Source organism: Marmota marmota, unplaced genomic scaffold, assembly GCF_001458135.2.
Source record: "Marmota marmota marmota unplaced genomic scaffold, marMar, whole genome shotgun sequence".
Classification (NCBI taxonomy): Eukaryota; Metazoa; Chordata; class Mammalia; order Rodentia; family Sciuridae; genus Marmota; species Marmota marmota.
Genome location: NW_026000222.1, coordinates 6055773 through 6074741, shown reverse-complemented (window position 1 = coordinate 6074741; position 18969 = coordinate 6055773). Strand labels below are relative to the sequence as shown.

At 47.8% G+C, this 18969-nt stretch overlaps 1 protein-coding gene across 1 annotated transcript in view; it reads right to left on the bottom strand.

The window, feature by feature from the left end:
* Positions 1–7211, bottom strand: part of Pkd1l2 (polycystin 1 like 2) — an 81775-nt gene extending 74564 nt beyond the window's left edge. The window contains exons 1-4 of the mRNA XM_048792395.1: positions 6429–7211; positions 4739–4903; positions 4113–4298; positions 437–547 (exon numbers count right to left, since the gene is read on the bottom strand). Of these exons, the coding sequence (XP_048648352.1) occupies positions 437–547; positions 4113–4298; positions 4739–4903; positions 6429–6729 (763 nt within the window). The 5' untranslated portion in view covers positions 6730–7211. The remainder of the gene's footprint in view (positions 1–436; positions 548–4112; positions 4299–4738; positions 4904–6428) is intronic.
* Positions 7212–18969: the final 11758 nt, after the last annotated feature.

The following is an 18969-nucleotide window of genomic DNA, read 5'->3' as shown; positions in this document are numbered from 1 at the left end:
TTTAGTTGTAGTTGGACACAATACCTTTATTTATTTATTTTTATGTGTTGCTGAGGGTCGAACCCAGAGCCTTGCACATGCTAGGCAAGTACTCTACTACTGAGCCACAACCCCAGCCCTCAAGATTTGTACTTTTTAAAGTGAGAGATCCTTTGGTTCCTTCCAAATCAAGCAACCTGAAATTTAATGAAGGGTCCTGGGGTTAACACTTCTTCTTTTTTGTTTTTTCTGTTTAACTTCTGCAGTAGGAGCTGCAAATGCTTTACCCTAAGAAGCCAGCTTGGGGGTTGGGGGGGTGGTCAAGCTACAGGGAAGCTGTTTTGGTAAGGAAGCCTCTCAGCACCCACATAGGCACTGCTGTGCTTCCTCCAGGGGGAAGCTGGACATGCTATGGACATAAGAACCATTCCTACACCCAAGCAAGAGGGGGACTCACCTTCTTGGCATTGGTACCGCACCCATAGGTAGCTGCCCTGAGTGGGGCACAGATCTCCAAAGTAGGTCTCATCTGCTGCTACCTGGCATGCCTGCAGCCCCTGGCACTGGTCTGAGAAGCATCCGAGTCCCAGCAGCAGCAGGGATGATGTGCAAGACACAAGGACAGACATCCGCAGAGATCAGTTACTATTCATCCATTCCTTTACCTGCCACCCACCCACCCAACAAACAACCATTGGCATCTGCCGAAGACCAGGCACTGGGTTAAGTAAGGGGACAGGAAGGTAAGATTCCTGACCATTAGCATCTCAGGTCTGGAGCATTGGTTAAACATTAGCATGCCTCAGATCCTCCAGAGGGCTTGTGAAGTCACGGAATTCCAAAGCCTACCCTCAGTGATTTGGATTCAGCAGGTCTGGGTGAGACCTAGGATCCTTCTTTTCTAACAAGCTCCCAGGTGATGTCAATACTGCTGGCCTACAGATCACACTTTGAGAACCACTGGCCCACCAGCACCTAGCCAGATGGTCTAAAGTAGAAGCCTACAGCCTGGGAATCAACAAGAGGGGGCAAGATTAGGAATCCTGTGTCTATCGGGGATCCATATGCCTGCAAAAGGGAAGAGCATGGAGACCCCACACCAGGATCATCTGACACCTCTCCCTCCTGCCCCTGTATTAGAAGCCTGCAAAGCAGCCTGAGAGAGAGGGTTAGGCAGGCCCTGTGGCCCGAGAATATCCTCGGGCTCTGAATGACAATGCCTGTACATCCAGGTTCTCCTTTGCCACTCAAAAACCTATGCTTTCTCTAGACTTTAAACTTCTAAGTACCTATGCGTTTGCTTAGCCAGGGAAGGGAAAACCCCCACTGGATTGCCAGATGCCCCCTTGGGCCTGAATTCCTCCCCTGAGCTCTCTGTTTCCTGTACCTGGTTTTTACCCAGGCGTCCATCACTCCCTAGCCTACATCTCCCGTGCAACTGTCTCTGGAGAGGGTGCCTCAGGCTCCTCCTACCCCAGAGTGAGGTCTTGATCCCTGATATGGGCTAAATTGTGTTCCTCAGAAAGATATATTGAAGTCCTCACCTTTGGAACTTGTGAATGGGACCTTATTTGGAAATAGGGTCTTTACAGATGTCATTAAGTTAAGATGAGGTCATTATGGTGAGCTCTTAATCCGATACTGGTGTCCTTGCAGGATGAGGGAAATTTGGGCAACAAGACACACAGGGAGAAAACACCATGTGGAAATGGAAGCAGAGATTGGAACAATGTATCCAAAACCCAAGAGTGGCAAGGAGTGCCCTCTACAGCTCTCAGAGGGAGCACAGCCCTGCTGGCACCTTCGTTTTGGACTTCCTGCCTCCAGAACTGTGAGAGGATAGATTTCTGTTGTTCAAAGCCCCGTAGTATGCAGGACTCCATTTTGACAGCCTTGGAACACTCATCAGCTCTTTCTCTCCACGTCCTTGCTGCTGCTCCCCACTCTCTTGGCCTCCTTCTCTGCATACCCACCCACCCACCCACCTCCAGACCTAGAAGGCCCAAGCCATGGTCATCCTGGTTTCCCATCAGTGGCCAACCCCACACTTTTCTCCCCATTGGCCTCGGGACCACTTGCCTCTAGCACTTGGGCCTCTCCATCTTCCTGACCCCACCTGAACTCACAGCCACCTGAGGGTGTCTCTAAAACAAACTCCATGTCCCTCTTCTGCTCAGATCCTCCAGTGCTTTCCAGTGTCACTGGGATCGAGTTCAGGGTCCTTGGGCAGATTCCCTTCTCACCTATGCTGGAACTGGCTGCACACTTTGCAGTCCCTGCACCACTGAGCCCTCTGCCTGCAGGGCTTTGCACACGCCCTCCCATTCCCCAAGCCCCCACCTGTGCTTTTCCTGGTCACCTCCTGCCTCATCGCCAATAGAAAGTTGGCTAGTCACTGGACCCTTAGCCCCGAGGTCCCTGCTCACCCCTGCCCCATGACCCAAGCTTGCCCAACCCTGCTCCACATTGCAGGGGCCCACATTTCTCAAAGTCACTGGTCCACTGGTTCCCAGGTAAGCCTGGCCACGTAGGCCATGGTGGAAGAGAGCTTGTTCATTTCCAACCGCTACTAGAACACATTACTATAAACTTAGCAGCTTAAAACAACATGGATTTATTATCTCACAGTTTTGGGGTGAGAAGTTTGACTGAGCTGGGCTGGGCTCTACTTCGGGTATTACAGAGCTGAAATCAGCAGGGCCACTCTCCTTTTTGAAGACTCTGGGAAGAGTCGGATTCTGACATTATTTTTGTTGGCAGAATTCAGCTCCCAGATCCTGGAGGTTTCTCTTGCGTGTGGCCCTGCACTTCCGAAGCCAGAAGCAGCACATCAATTCTGTCTCACTGCTGGACTCTCTCTGACTTCTCCCACTCTCTCTTCTGCTTCTAGCTAGAGAAAGTTCTCTGCTTTTAAGGGCTTACATGTTCAGATTATGCCCAACTGGATAATCCCGGATAATCTCCCTTGCCTAACACCAGTTGACTAGCAATTTAGTCACATCTGCAGAGCCCCTGTGCTCTGTCAGTTAACACACTCACAGGCATGGTGTCTCCCCAGGCCATAGGTCCAGGGATCAGGGTAATGTGACAACCCTTGTTTGGCTTCTCAGAAATTCCATGACTCAGGAACCAATTCCTTGCATTAAATTCCCTCTGTAGAAAGACACAGGGTAACTTTGTGGGTTTTTTTTTTTCCTTCCTTCTTTCCTATCTTTCTTCCTTTTCTTTTTTCAAGACGGGGTCTCACTATGTTCAAGACAGGTTGGCCGCAAACTTCCAGAGTCCTCCTTAGCCTCCCAAGTAGCTGAGACTACAGGTATGTGCCACTGCACCCGGCTCAAAACATTTGTAAGAATTGGTTCTTTGAGTTGTGTGGGGTGTGTGTGTGTGTGTGTGTGTGTTACTAGGGACCAAACCCAGAGACTTAGATATGTGACACATGTGTTCTAGCGCTGATCCACAACCCTAGCTCCCTAGTGTGATTTCTGATGCGACCTGGTTAGAGACATCCCTCAATCTGAGTTAGGAACTGCATGTATACTAGACTGCAGAGTAGCACTATGCATGAGCAAATCTGTAGTGCCTTTTGCTCCCTTCTGATGTCGCACTTATCACACTATAGTTAATCACCAACACCAACACATATGTCTCCCCCCTGGACTTTGAGCTCTTTAGAAAACAGATTGATTCATCCCTGTATCCACAGAGCCCAGGATAGTGCATAGCACAATATTGGTTCTCAATACATGTTTATTGGCCAAATGAATGGGCAAGTGACCAGGGCAGGTAGATATAGATGGATTTGGGGGGCCTTCAGGATCTCCTCCAGTGGGGTACAGGGCTCTCCTCTAGAGTGTTCCCTGGATGTAGCTGCCATGTCTCCAAAACTTGCAGGAGAGCCTTTGAGGAGACCTCCCTGTCTGTCACGGTGTGCCTCGGTGAAGAGATCTCATGCATCAGCCTGTCCAGCTGAGGCCTTTCCTCCTTGGGGCCACAGTCAGGATTGCTGAAACAACGAGGAGAGTCGCAGAGAACCAGGAGGTGGGTCCAGCATAGCCTCTACCCATACCTGCTCCAAGGAGAGTGAGGGCCATGCTATAGACCCAGAAGGTGGGAGGAGCCAGGGGCCCTACCTGCCACCTCATCCTTGACGCTGACCCAGCTGCAATCCTTCTCCAGATCCGAACGAGGCAGGTCTTCTTGGGTACAATAATGGGGGGTCTGGCGCCCATAGAAGGCATCCTGGATCTGGATGACCTCTCCTGAGCCGCAGTGCATGGTGGCATTGAGGCCACCACAGGCCAGGCTCTGACCAACCCCTGTGGCAAAGGGAAGGTGATGCTTTAGGGGGCTCACAGTGAGATGAAGAGCAGCTGGACAGGGCTGTGCGGTGCCAGAACAGGGGAGAGAGCAGGGGAGCTGCAGAGAGGAAGCAAGACACAGAGATGCAGAGCACCCGGGTTGGGGGGCATGGGAGACGAAAGGAGAAAGCCCTGGACAAACAGAGGCGGGATCAGAAAAAGACTAATAAGCTCTTAAACAGGGGGACAGGGAGATGGAGCGATGGCGCCAAAGAGAAAGGGGAACACCACAGAAGTACAGGGAGAGACAGAGAAGGAGAACAGGGAGAGAGGAAAGGGGAGACCAAGAGAAGCCAGAGGCCAAGAAGGAAGGGAAGCTGAAGAAGAGGGAGGGGCAAAGCTGCCTGGAGCAGGCAGGCAGAGCCGGGAGGAGGGAGCCCCAGACAGGGCCAGCTCACCAAACTCGCAGACAAAGGCCAAGGCCTGGGTGCAGTCATCAGAGGCAGCCCACTGGGAGGAAGGGCCTCTCCCGATGTAGCCACAGGTGTCAGGGGCAGGTGTGGCCTGCCCTTGCTGCCAGTTGCTGTAGCTCACATTTGAAGTGTCCAACCAGGTCCCGAGCCCTGGGATGGGAACATGGCGGCTAGGATTGGCGGGGACCCCTCTTCTCTACGTGGAGGGCTTGCCCCAACTCAAGTCCTGGGATGCCATAGATGCTCAGCCAACATAGGTGGGTAAAGGCTCTCGTCCCCATACTAGAAGAGGGGCATAGCCTTGCCATTAGCTTCCAACAATCAGACATAAGAACCGGGACACCAGAGTGCACAGCCCGTAGAGGGTGGTCCAACTCAATAAATGATGCTCCCCTTTCATTTTAGATCATTTCCCATGATCAGAGAGAGAGCCCAGGAGGGTGCCGTGGATGTTCAAAGGTGTTCCACGCACTAGCAGGGTTCTCGTCAGATGCATGTGGCTGAGTTAAGATGCAAGCAGTTTGAATCACTTCAGGACCCCTCAGCACCTTGAAAAGCCTGCTGCAGCCCTTGAAGAGGTAGGGTGTGTGTGTGTGTGTGTTTGTGTGTGTGTGTGTGTGTGTGTGTGTGTGTGTGAGAGAGAGAGAGAGAGAGAGAGAGAGAGAGAGAGAGAAAGAGTCTCAAAGATATTCGTGAGCTCTAAAATATAAGAAAAATTTACTAGTAAGACTTGGAGAGTATAATTATCCATTTTAAGAAGAAAATAAATCCATGCAACAATTTTTTAAAGCTTCAAGTGCTATAAAGTGGTGCAAAATGCAAATATCTTCCCTCTCCCAACCTAAAAAACTGCTCCCACTATTAGATTTTTTGTAAATTGTTCCTAATGAATCTTAAGCACATATCAGTATTTATGAGTGCCTGAAATCCATTTGTGTAAACAGTATCATATTGCTCACAGTGTTCCAGCTCCTCTTTCATAACTAACATTACATCTTGCAGGTTGCTACATATCAACCTAGTAGACCTACATCATTTTGTGAAACTGCTGTACAGTATCCCTTAGGGGACCTTAGTAGACCTGGCTCCCTTAGCTGCATGTAGATTATGTTTGAAACAGAAGTTCACAACTATGCCAGGATGCGGCAGGAGCCCCACACATGAGAGCAGAGATAGTCTCTAAAAGGACCATTAAGATGAGACCATCTAATGTGAACAGAGCTGTGCTGCGCACTTGGCCTGCTTTCATTTCCTAACAACTGGGGAAAAGCATTGAATGCACTTTGAAAATAGCTATCTCATTATTTTTGGAGACTGTTTTCTCATTTGTAAAATGAGGAGAATGCAATTTTCTCATTTTTATCATATGGATCAGCATGATAATGGCCATGAAGCACTCAGGATAGTGTCCAGCACCATTCTAGCAAGAAACTGAAGAAGTTCTAACTGGCATTAATATTAGGTACATGCAGAGCTGGGGATGCAGCTCAGGGGTAGAGTGATTGCCAGCATGTGTGAGGCCTTAGGTTCAATCCCCAGCACTGGTTGGGGGGGGGAAGTGCATGCAAAGAAATGGACATTTCTAGACTGTCAGCTTTGTGGCTGGACTCTGTGCTGGGTCCTGTCCGTGAATTATTTTATTTGATTCACATAAAACAACTATCACAGCGCCTACCTCCTGTGGTTCCATTGTGCGCCGAGGTCCCTGTGAGTCCGATCCACCATTCTCTGTCCTGGGAGATGTGCATCTGAAGAAACCGCTGGGTACCTTCATCACGAATGAAGACCAAATGGCCTCCCTGCCCTTCGCACCAACTCTGGGCACCACGGAAGGTGTGTCCAAGTGACATAAATTCATAACAAGCATCTCTGAAGGCCACTTGGCTCTTAGAGCAAAAGCTGCCCTCTTCTGGATTAGCAATGATGGCCCTAAACCTCAGAGCCAGCCCCAGGAGCAGCAAGTGTGCCACACTCATGATAGAACCACTGCTGGAACTGATGGGCTGAGCTTGCTCTGGGGCCTTTCATACTCTGGGGCCTTTACAACCATCTGCCATCCATCATCCCTTCTTTCCTTGCATCGAACAACAACAGCTCTTTTTGTTTAAAAAAACAAAGACTCAAGGTGAATGTGTCTGCATTTTTGCTTCACCCCGCTCTTTGTTCATGGCCTGTTCGGAAGCTGGCTGATTCACAGAGATCTTCTGGAGAGAGATCAAGCAGTTCTATCACCTGTCTGCTTGTCATCTGGTCACCTGTTGGCGCTTGATAAAAGCTCCTTGTTATTCATGCTATGCTGTTACCTGAGGGCCAGACGTCTCGGGATAAGCCATCAGCATGTGGGTAATATGTGATACAAGAAAACTGGCAGGAAAATTAAGAGTTATGGGACAGCAAAAAACTACCCAGGGCTCAGATGCCATCCTGTTGTCCAGAGCAACAGCTATGCTCGAGTGATAACGGCCCTCTCCCCTCATGGCTGACGTCCTAGTTGACAACTGGGCCCTTCTGATTCATCACATCTTCACTCGTTCTTTTTCACTTGCTGGAGAATAAAAATGGCCTACAAAATTTATTTGATTTCATCACGAAAATAAACTATTCCAAACAGACCTGCCCACCCTTACCCACTGCCTAAGGCCTTCACTGGGTTTCCAGGGTTCATGGTCAAATTCAAACTTCTTAGCTTTGTATAAAGTCTCTGTAGAGCCTGGCCCCTGACAAGATTTCCAAACACACCCCTCGAAATGTGGGGAAATAGGCTTTCTCTCTCCCTGCAGAGGAAAAGTATAAATTGATATGATAGCGGGCAGTGTGACAATATCTATCAAGATTTTAAAAGCACAAACCCCATAAGGCAGCAAGTCCACTTATGGAATTTTACCCACAGATCATTTCATACATTTATGAAATGTCATGTGTAAGGTGACTCACTACAAAATTTTGTACAGGACAAAAACCAAAGTTTTTCTGATAGAAAACTGGTTAACAAAGTGTGGCATATCCTATAAACCCTTTTAAAAACAAAACCTCCTTCCTAGACGAATATGGAAGGATCTCCAATAGAAAAAAAGGAAAGGAACTGTGGGAGGGAGGAGAGTGGGGGTAAATACTGAGGAACTATATCGGCCAAATTGTACTGTGTACTTGAATGAATATGTGTCAACAAATCCCACCATTGTGTACAACTCTAATGCACCAATAAAAAAAAAAAAGTGATAGAATTTTGGAAGGTTCTCTAAGATTCTTGTTCATGTTAAAAGCAAAATATGGGGGGCTGGGGCTGGGGCTCAGTGGTAGTGCACTTGCCTAGCATGTGTGAGGCACTGGGTTTGATTCTCAGCACTGCATATCTATATACATAAAATAAAGGTCTATCAACAGCTAAAAAAATGTTTAAAACAAAAAGTAAAATATGGAACACTGTATGTGGCCTAATCCCATTATGTATAAAACATAAATATCTGAGTGTGAGTGATATATCTCATAAAGAACATACCAGATACTGGCAATAGTGATCATCTAGGAAAGAATTAGGTACCTGGGAGACATAGGAGGGAGGGAAACTTTTGTTTTGTTGACCATCCTTTTCCAACTTTTCTCTTTTGAACATGCAAATGTATTACCTGTTCAAAAATAATATTCTTGTTTTAAAAAAGGAATCTCATGGCCCCGTCATTTTCCACAAGCTCGATATCATAGTTCCTCCCAGCTACCACAGTCCATGGCTGTGACCTTCCTTCATTATATCGGTGCACCTATCTTTCTATCCCCTTTGCCAGGGATATCTTTGCCCCCAGCCTTTCTCTGACCATCTCCTTATCTTTTAAGGCTCAGCTCAAAAGCTCCTCTGTGAGTTTTGTAGAACTTGCTGCATACGATCTGCCTTCTCTGTGAGTTTCCTTGTTCTTTTTAAAACAATAGCTTTATTGAGATATGATTCACCTACCATACAATTGGCTCATTTAAAGTATTTGGTCCAGTGATCTTTAGTCTATTCACCAGGTGAGCAACCTTTACCATCATCAACTTGAGGACGTTCATTACTCCAAAAGGTACCCGTTTCCCATTCTCCCTCCCATCTCCTGAAAAGTATTCCTTACTTCCTGCCCCTGTGGATTTGCCCCTTCTGAACACCGCACATAAATGGGATCACTCCGTATGGTACCTATGGTGACTGTCTGGCTTCTGCCCCTGGCCATCCTGTTCTGAGGTTCTTCCTGAGTCAGTGCCTCCTATTTTTTTTTAGGAATACTCGGTAATTTCCCCAAATAAGCACTGAATGGATGGTTTTGTAGAATTTACACATCCCCACCTTGGGTCTTTGTTTGCCTGCCCAAATAACATCTGTTGTTCAAAATTAAGTAAATTTGACCAAATTACTAATGTTACTTTAATGGTGGGAAAAAAAACTCCCAACTGCTAGCGCCAGAGTTCCTTTTGAAAACTTTCTCTTTAGAAAATACCAGCATGGGCCCATTTGGGTTGGGATTAGAGACACACCAAGGGAGTGATTGGTAAACCACTTTATTAACCAAAACCCAGAGCTGGATGAATTGGTCCATGTCAGAAGTAAGTCATTTGAGGAAGAGAAGAGGGCCATGCAGGGTGGTGGGACCCTGGAATTTCCAAAAAAACGTGTCAGGTAGACAGTTTCTCGTGTGGCCAGAGACTTTGGAGAACACAGAGTCTAGTGTCTGATTTTAAGAAGTCACTTTGCTCTGACAGGGCTCTATTTGTCCTTGCTTTCCCTGCCCTGGTCCCTGGCAACCACCAAACGACTTCCTGTTTCTATGGATGTGCCATATAAATGGAATCGTACCATGTCATGTTTTGTGTCTGTTGTTTCCCTTCTGGCCTTCAAGTTTTATCCCTGCACTAGCGGGCACTTTATTCCTTTTTATGGCTCCATGGAATGGACCACATTTCATTTGGCCATCTTCCATTGGTGGACACTCAGGTTATTTTACTCAGAGAGCTTCCTGGGGGAGAGACAACTTCTCTTTATCTCTGTCCCATGGCTGGCTCATAGTAAGATTCAATGAACATTTGCTTGGCCCCATCTCCCAGCTGGCTGGACTGACCCTAGGCCTCTCTCCTTTCCTGGACACCCCTCCAAGCCCTCTGGAATGGTCTTGCCAGCCAAAAGGGGGATGGGCAGGCGCCCAGGCAGGATGAAGTATCATCACTGACTCACAGGCTGGAGCAAGGCTGGACAGAACTGGCCTCTTATCTCTGGAGGCCAAACTTCTAATGACTTCCATTAGAAAACTATGTGGAAGGCCACACGCAGTGATAATGTATCTCACAGGCTTAATTTATGTCCCTAAAGGAACACAAGCTTGCAGACATTCGATAACAAATGCAGATCTGTGGGCTAAATTCCATCTGCACATTCTTTACATTCTGATGAATTGCAGGCTCCTGGGCAGGGAATTCGTCTTGGTGATGTCGGTTCTCAGTGTCCCTTAACCTTTGTGTCCTTGAAGCTCACACTGAAAGTAAGCAGGACATAGCTGGTCCCATATGTGATGCTTCTAATGATCTGATCAGTCCTCAGGACTTCCGAGTGGCATCAACGACAGGAAAGCAGAAAGACAGAGATTTGTTTCAATAGGGGATGGGGACAAAAAGAACTAGAAGGATCTTTACATTCCAGTCTGGGGATGTAAAAATCCATTTTAACTTGGGTTCCCCAGAAGACAACAAAGACAAGAATTTTAGCGCAAGCAATGTATTTGGGAAGGTCTCCAGAAACTACCTCTATAGGAATTGGTGTCTTTGTTGATCACATAGAATCTCTGCCCTCCTTTAGATCAAAAAGACAGCACATTCAAAAGAATTATGAGTTCTCCCATCCTGTGGGTCCTGTTGCCTTGAAGACAGGTATTGCCTGGTTCCCCTCATGTGTGTGGGATTGGTTCCCTATACATCCTGCACTTCTGCTCAGCACTGGACACTCATTCTTTCCTGGGTCATGAAAGGGTTTTCACATTGTCAAGGTGACGGCTGAGCCCCTTTCCACTGAATGTCCTTCAAACAGATCTGGTGAAGTCCTGCTCCCTGAGATCTGTGGATATGACCTTATTTGGAAACAGGGTATTTACAGATGTCATCAGGTTAAGGTCACACTGGAATAGAATGGGCCCCAATCCCATGATTGGCATCCTTAGAGGAAGAGGGAAATTTGGACACAGAGACACAGAGATACTGAGGGAAGGACGTCACGGCAAGTAAAGGCAGAGATCAGAGTGATGTGTCTATGAGCCGAGGTACACCAAGGACTGCAGGCGATCAGCAGAGCGAGAGAAGCAGTGAGGATCTTCCCCCAGAGTCCACAGGAGCACAATCCTGCTGGCACCTTGATTTTGGTCTTCTGGCCTCCAGAACCAAGAATAAATTTCTGTTGTTTAAAGCCTCTGTTTGTGGTAGTTTGCTATGGCAGCCCTAGGACACCAAAACCAAATGACTATATAGCAGGCCATTCATGCAAGCATTTCTTCATTCATTCACTAAATACTTGTTGAACACCTACTATGTGCCTGCAACTGTTTAGATTTTACAAAGGAGAGTGACACATGACACGATCAGGTTTGAAACTCAACCAGGTTACCTGGAGGCAGTGGGGAAGATGGATTGGAAGGGGTGGGACTGGAGGTAGGGAGGCCCATGAGGAGGCTGTTCCAAAGAGGTTAAAAATAGTGAGGACAGGGGCTGGTGGGCTGGAAGAGAGGAATAATCTTAACAATTATTTAAGAAGTAGATATGATGGGGTTGTAGTCCAGGCTCTAACCTGGGAGTCATTTTTTAAACTGAATCTTTGTCAAGTGTCATAGACTGGACTTTAAAGTACAGGATGGGAAATGGAACTTTCCACCTCGGGTATAAGAAGACATTCTTTTTTTCTTCCAGTTATACCGTCTGCATTTCAATCTGGTTGATTCTACTTCCTAAGTGTGGCATAATGTTGTCTTATCATTATTATTTGCCTTTCCGTCTCCCTTATTAGACTTTGAATTCACTGAGCTGTGTCAGGAGCCAGGATTCCTAGTTGTTCTGTCTCTAATAATCATCATGATACTATCTCTGCTGCTCAGGAGGATTTTGTAAAACTAGTGGATCCTCTTAAATGCTGAGAGCATAACTTAGAGCCTTTGGTTTGGGCAGTTTTCTCTCCAGGAGCTCTAGGGAGACTGGTCATTTCACAGGGGCAACTGCCACCTCTGTGGGAACTACTTTGCCTGTCACCTTGAACCCAACTGTCTGAGATCAATGTTGTCTGTTTATCACCCTGGCTAATTAGAGGCACAATTTAGACATTAACTTAATTGGAAAACTGCAAAGTAATTTAGATATGATAACATTATCTCCAAAAGGGAAATATTAACTTATTTTAGGCAATAAAACTTTGTAACAAGAGATACAGAATTGCAAAATAAGGTTGTTGGGGTTTTTTTTTATAGCCCCTAAAACTTCTCTTTTTGATTCCAGCTGTTACTTCTTAACCTCAGGACTATTTTATAGGCTCACCCATCCTGTGTGATAAGTGATCTGAAGGAAGGGGAGTCATCTCCCCGACTCTTTCCCAAAATTACTGAAGTTGGAGGATCTGGAGAGAAATATTCCACCTCCTGCCACATGGTGTGCCATCTCTGGCCAAGGGCACAACCTCACCCAGCTTCAGCTGCTTCTCCTATGAGATGGGGTAACTGTGCAAGGGTGGGAAGACGCGACCTGTGCCCTGCCCAGGGCTGGGGCGCCCTGTGTGAACTCTGTGCCTTTATTAGCCTCGAGGTTCATGTTCTTCCTCCTTTGGAGGAGGCGAGGCTGCCCACTTCCCTTGACTATCTCACCCCTCCCTGACCACAGGGGGCACTCCATACTGTGTGTGACTCCATACCAGGCCTTCCACGCTGCCATCTCTGGGCGACGGCTGAGGCACGTAGCCAACCTGAGCCGGCATGTGACCTGGGAGGGAGCCCAGGAGATGGGCGCCCAGGGCCTCTGTGGAATGTCAACCTCCTCTCTCTCTGTTCCTCCTGTTTTCCCCTCTCTCCCTTTCCCACCTGCCATCTTCTCCTGGCGTCTTCTCACCTCTCTGCTTCTTTCCACAGCCTTACACAAAGCACCCCCAACCCTCCCCTCACCCAGAGCCATAGGTGGCCGCCATGCTGGGTGATACCGCTGACTCTGCACCAGCTGCTGCCCTTAGTGGGACCTTTCTTCCCACCTTCTCCACTTGGCCAATGCCTAGTGACCCTTCAGGTCTTGGGTCAAGCTTTGGTCCTTGCAGGAAACCTTCCTCTCATCACCATGCACCTCCGACCTTGGAAGATTCCCCACTCCTTCCTCTGGGGGTTGTGATACCTGTGAAGAGGAACCGCCCCTGACCACAGCGGGCACTCCATACTGTGAAACCGATGAATGGATGAGCACAGGGACTCATTCCATGTTCACCATTGTCAGCCACAGGCTTCTCTGACATTGTACCCTCTGGTTGGCTTGTCATTCAGTCAAAACTGCCCGACCCCCTTAGTCACATATAATGCCATCTTAGCAGCTCTCCTTACTCAGCACTGCCAATAGAACTTTCTGGAAATGTTATGTCTGCACTGTTCAACATGGAAGCCCTGGAGCCCTTGAAATGTGGCTAGTGTGAGCCAGGAACTGGCTTTTAAATTTGATTTTATTGCCATTAATTTATATTTAAGCTGAAAGGGCCACCATGGTTAGTGGCTGCTGTGTTGGACAGCACAGTTGAGTGTCTCCTGAGTGCCTTTGCAGAGTGTCATTACTTGACTCAGTACTCCATTGCCTGGGGTATAAAAGCCAAGTTGCTACAAACTTTCGACCCTATCTCAGCAGTAGTGGAGACAAACATGGTTGCAAGTCCAGACTCTGGAGTCAGGCTGTTGGGGTGCAAAGTCCACTCCCAGGTGCCGGGCAACTTGCTTAGCTCCTCTGTGCCTCGCTTTCCCTCTGTAAAACGGGGCAAAACACCTGAGCTCAGGATTATCATAGGAGGATGTGGGTTTGTACAAGTAACAGGCTTAGAAAAGCATGATGCATGGGTAACTCGCCCTGAACAGCGCCTGTGATTATCCTCTCTCCCCAGGTCCCTGCAGAGCCAGCCACCTCCCTGTTGTCCCGCTGCTAAAGTAGCTTATGGTTCACACTGGTCCTTCTGCATAGAAGCTCCACTCCCTGCTCTTGACCCATCCAAATTCTTCCCGCTCTCCAGGGCTCAGCAGGGCACCCTGTCCTCCAGGACACCTTCCTTTGCAGTTCCCAGCCTGGGTAAGTTCTCCTTCCTGAGACACCTGGACACTTCCTACCTGTGCCATCCCCCAGAGCAGCAAGTTTGGCTGCTGGTCACTGCTCCCTGGGTAACAGCCAGCTAAAGAAACTTAAAATACACGACTAGGTCATCGGTATCTAGTTTCCTTCCAGTGTCAGGCCCTATTAAGTGCATTGTAACTACTTAAAAAATTAGTATATTCAATCATTTTATATATATAGTTTTTCCCTTTTCCAAGAAAAGAGGGGAAAAGAATATGACATGAACTCCTACTATATTTAAAGCATCTATGACAGACACAATTACAGATTTCACACTGTTTAAGCTTTGCAGTCTGCCAGTGAAACAGGTGTTATAATTCCCATTTTAGAGATCAGAAAACTGAGGGTCTGAGATTTGAGTGGCTCAGAAATTTAGCAAGTAAGTAAGTGGAAGGCTGAGGCTCAAATGCTAAGGGTCTGTGGGGCAGCTAGTCCCCAGAGGTAGCCCAGAGGACCTGCCTGGTCAGAACTCATATTCCTGCCCATGAGCAGACCCTCCCCACTGGCTCCTGGCTGGCCCAGTGACTGGTGCCAAATGATAGGAAGCCGTGGAGGGGAATCTGTGCCAGTTCTAGGTTTGGCCTTGATGGAGACTGGATGCTTATGCTCCTCTCTCTTTAGAAGCCCACTTTTGGAGCCTTTACTCCTGCTGGAGAGACCCATGAGGGGGCAAGGACAGATCCCAAGGCTACAGGGAGAGAGAGAGAGGCCTAGGCCCCCACCTACCTCCCAGTCAATCACCAGCAGCTGTGTGAGGACCGCAAGCCCTAAAAGCAGAAGAGCTGCCCAGACATGCCAGCCAACCCACAGAAGTGTGAGAGAATAAACACGGTGGTTGTTTTAAGCCAGCACGTTTGGGGGAGATTTGTTACTCAGCACTGAGTAACCAGGACTCTTGCGTAAGATGTGCCATTTCCTTCTCCGTTCCCGTTGCCCCAGCCTCTTGCACACTGGCCAGTTTTCAGGCCCCTTTTAAGGAAGCAATTGCATTACAGAAACAGTGGCCCCTTGCTCTTGCTCCCTTATCTGCTCATCTGCCCCAACCAGCCACTCTGAAAGGTGGGAAGCACTTTTGTGTAGTGGGGAGGGAGATGCACTCAGTGCGATCAAGTTGCGTCACGACTGTGAGGCTATAAAAGTAAGATTTCTAATGTTGCCCTGTAGGGCCATGGAGGGCTGAAATGAGACTCCGCGAATAGAACACAAGGCACATCCCATGGCGCATGTCAGGCATGCAGCAAAGAGGGTTATCAGAGGCGGGGGAGGAACAGGTCAGGAGACTGCTCTCCCCGGGAACATATCCCTCATCCAACTCTCCCCAAATCAGCAAAGATGCAGAACACAGGGGCAGAGCTGTGGGGCCAGGGCTCCTTGGGAAGAGAGTAGTGGCTGCTTCTGGTTGCTCTGATTAGAAAGAGGGAGGACAGATGTCTGGCACAAAGGCATCAGGAGAACCTCCACAGGGCACCCAGCCCCTTTGGGAAAGTGCACCCAACCTGGACCCCAAACAAAAAGATCATCGTGGGGGTGGGTCTAAGAGGTCGGTCTGTCAGTCACCTCTACATTCCCAGAACTTGGCACACCGCAGGTGTCAGTTCCAGGAAGGCACAGAATTTTTTTTTCCTGGTTTATTCCCCACTCTTTTTCCAACCGATAGTAGGTATTCGATAAATTTTTGAATGAATGGATGTGAGGATGAGTGATATTCTGCCTCCAGCTGACATTGTAGTCGCCTATCCCAAGCCATCCCTTCTGTTTCTTTGCTCATAAAAACCAGATTTGAGTGACAACCTGCCACCCTAGAAGAGACTATCAATGAGCTTAAGGAAATTAAGACTGTTCTGTTTCTCTTTGCCAGGGATTGGCCCAGGGATGGTCACCTGATAAAGTTCAGCCAATGGGATGTAAGAGAAAACCTGCTCAAGGCGCTCTGGGAAAGATTGTCCTCCAGCATAAAATGAGAAATGTCAGGGGGAAAAAAGGCCTCCTTTGTCCCCACCTTGCCTCCCAGCTTTTTGCACACCACTTGTGAGGACCCAGTTCCTGGAGCAGAGACAATCATTTGTAACCAAACCTGAACAACCTAAAAATGAGAAGCCAACCCTTGGAGGATGGCCATGAGGAAGTTGGGAACAGGCACTGACCAGAGAATGACCCAGATGAGCTTCCAAGGGACCCAGGATGTCAAGCTCCAGATAGCTACGTGACTGAGGTAAATGCACATCTCTGGGGTTTCAGCAGATGTCCTGTTACCTGCAGTCAAAGTATCTTCCCTTAATTGTTGATTCTTAATGACATTATTATACACCAACCTTTGTTCCCAGACCAAGTTTATTCAGGGAAGCCCCTGACCTACAGGACCTCAACATGTGACCATTTAGAAATGGATTTTTCAAAGGGAGATTGTGTTGAAATGAGGTCATTAGGGTGGGCCCTAACCCAGTGTGACTGCTGTCCTCATGAGAAGAGAAAACTTGGACACACAGAGAGAAACCAGGCAATGCACAAAAGGAAAGATCATGTGAGGACACAGGGCTGAGGGGAGGTGCCGAGGGGAAACCATCCCGTCCACACCTCAATCTTGGTCTTTGAGCCTCCAGAAATGTAAGAAGATAAATTCTTATAATTTAAGTCACTTGGTCTGTGGTACTTTATTATGACAGATGGAGCAAACTTATACGGATATCAGTCATTATGATCAACTTATTATCACCACTATTTAAAAAAATAGCTTTATCTAACCATGTATTATCCCTAGGTTATGGTTGGGGCCTAAATAAGAGAGCTTATCATTGATATCATAAATGATGCAATAATATCAACCCAAGACTGTCTTCTTGGGGTCTATCCCCCATCAATGAATCTGTCCATTACTTCATTCAGTAAAAATCCAGCCAATATCCCTCATGCCTCAGAGCTGTGTGGAATCATCGGTGTGTACTTTAAAGCCAGGCTACCAGCTTTGCTTTCTAATTCAGTATCTTTGTTGCTGTGACTTGGGGCAAACGTTTGGTTTCTCTGTGTTCTCTCATTTCTAGAACAGTGCCAAGAGGATTCATCTCATGGGTCAGCAGAAGGCCAGAGTGGGCTGTGCAGGTAAGGGTTCTGCAAGGAACTTGACTCACAGTACTCTGTGGACAGAGGCTATGGCTTTTCTGAATTTACAAAGAGGGCCAAGGAAGAAAAACATGGTCATGTTTTCACCTATTTAACTTCGCTGGTGTCCTCCTTACCAGCCCTGTGACAAGGGCATTTCCACCCCAGTTTTGCAGGGTAAAGCAAGGCTCCCAAGGGTAATGTGACAGTTATTGCAGTTATTAGATCTCAGGCTGAGATGCAAACCCAGGCTTTCTGATCTCCAAGCCCGGGGCTTTCTCCCACTCGTGGCAGTATCACCCCAGCCCAGCCCGGCCCTCAGGGTATGCCAGACATTCACACAAGATGCAGCTCTAACAAGCTAGGAGCAAAAGCCCTGATGAGGACACCCGTGTTTAGACCCAACTGTGGAATAAACTGGCAGGATATGATTCAGCTTACTGGACACATGGGTAAAGGGAAGGGTCTTCTAAGAGAATGGGAGAAAAGGGCAATGACATGGATTGACAGCTCTCTGGGGCAGGGTCTTTAGCTAGACCCTTGATTTACAGTGGCCTCGAGACTGGTCATCACACCCCGCTTCACAGTTAAGGAAATGGAGACTCAAAGAGGAAGACATGACGCGGACACACAGAATAGGGATGGACTGGAATTCAAATCTACCACTAGCTCGAACACGCGGCCTCTTTCCCTGGATCAGGGCTCCGCCATGCCTGCTGCGCATGTTAGGATCATCGGGAGACAGTTTTGACAACGCTGGTAGTTGACTCCACCTTCAGAGATTCTGAGTCAGGGGGTCTGTCCTGGGGGTCTGAGCCAGGCCCAGCCTGGGCACTTTCAACCTCTCACCGGTGATTGGAATGTGCAGCCGGGCAGGAGGTACAGTGTGCGGGGACATTCAAGTCTCAGCCCATTCTCAGCTGCATCAAGGCCAGCACTGAGCCTTTTTCTTTCTCTTCAAACAATTTTATTTTAATTAAATGCATTTTTAACTGATATATCAAACATAAAAATTGCACGTGAACGGGGTTCCATGGGATGTCTCAACACGTGTACACGCTGTGCGATGATTAAATCAGGTACACCACAGCCTTTTTCTCTCTACCCATAGGGAATGGCTGTTCCCGAGCAATGCGAGTTCATTCTCTTCACCTGATGCTCACAGAAACTTCAATGTGGATACATGGCAATGGCGTCACGTCAAGATACGTGAGTATTGGGAAACTCTAGAGTCGGATGCGGTCGCTCTTTGCCCTCCTGATGGGCCAGGAAGCTGGTTTTTTAACTATTCTTCAGTTCCTGAGAAGTCTCTGGTTCCCTGGCCTTATGTTTTAAACAGGTATGTGACACGTTTTTATCTTTCCTTCTTCCAAAAAGAAAATAATGAATTAAGTTGCTCTTTAGGTATGATTTGTACTGGGGGAGATCAGGGCTCCTTATTAAAAACAAAGCCCAAAACTCCCTTGCCCAACTCTGCAGAAGCCTCTTCCCACGGGGCAGCAGGCGTGCGCGTGACCAGTGTCCTCAGGCGCCTTTGCTGGTCCTCACAGTCCCTTTCTGTTCTGATCATAAACACCTCCAGCACTCGGGATAGATTACTTCAGCCAACTAACTAAGCAGAATGCCCTGCTTTCTCTCCACCATTCAGAAAGGAGCTTTCCTCGGATAAGCCAGAAGTGAAAGGGGAGAGGGAGAGTGGGGGACACACTAACAGGATTAAAGATTAGCCATGGCACATGGCTTGGGAATTGACCTTTGACCGAACATCTTATAAATAACTC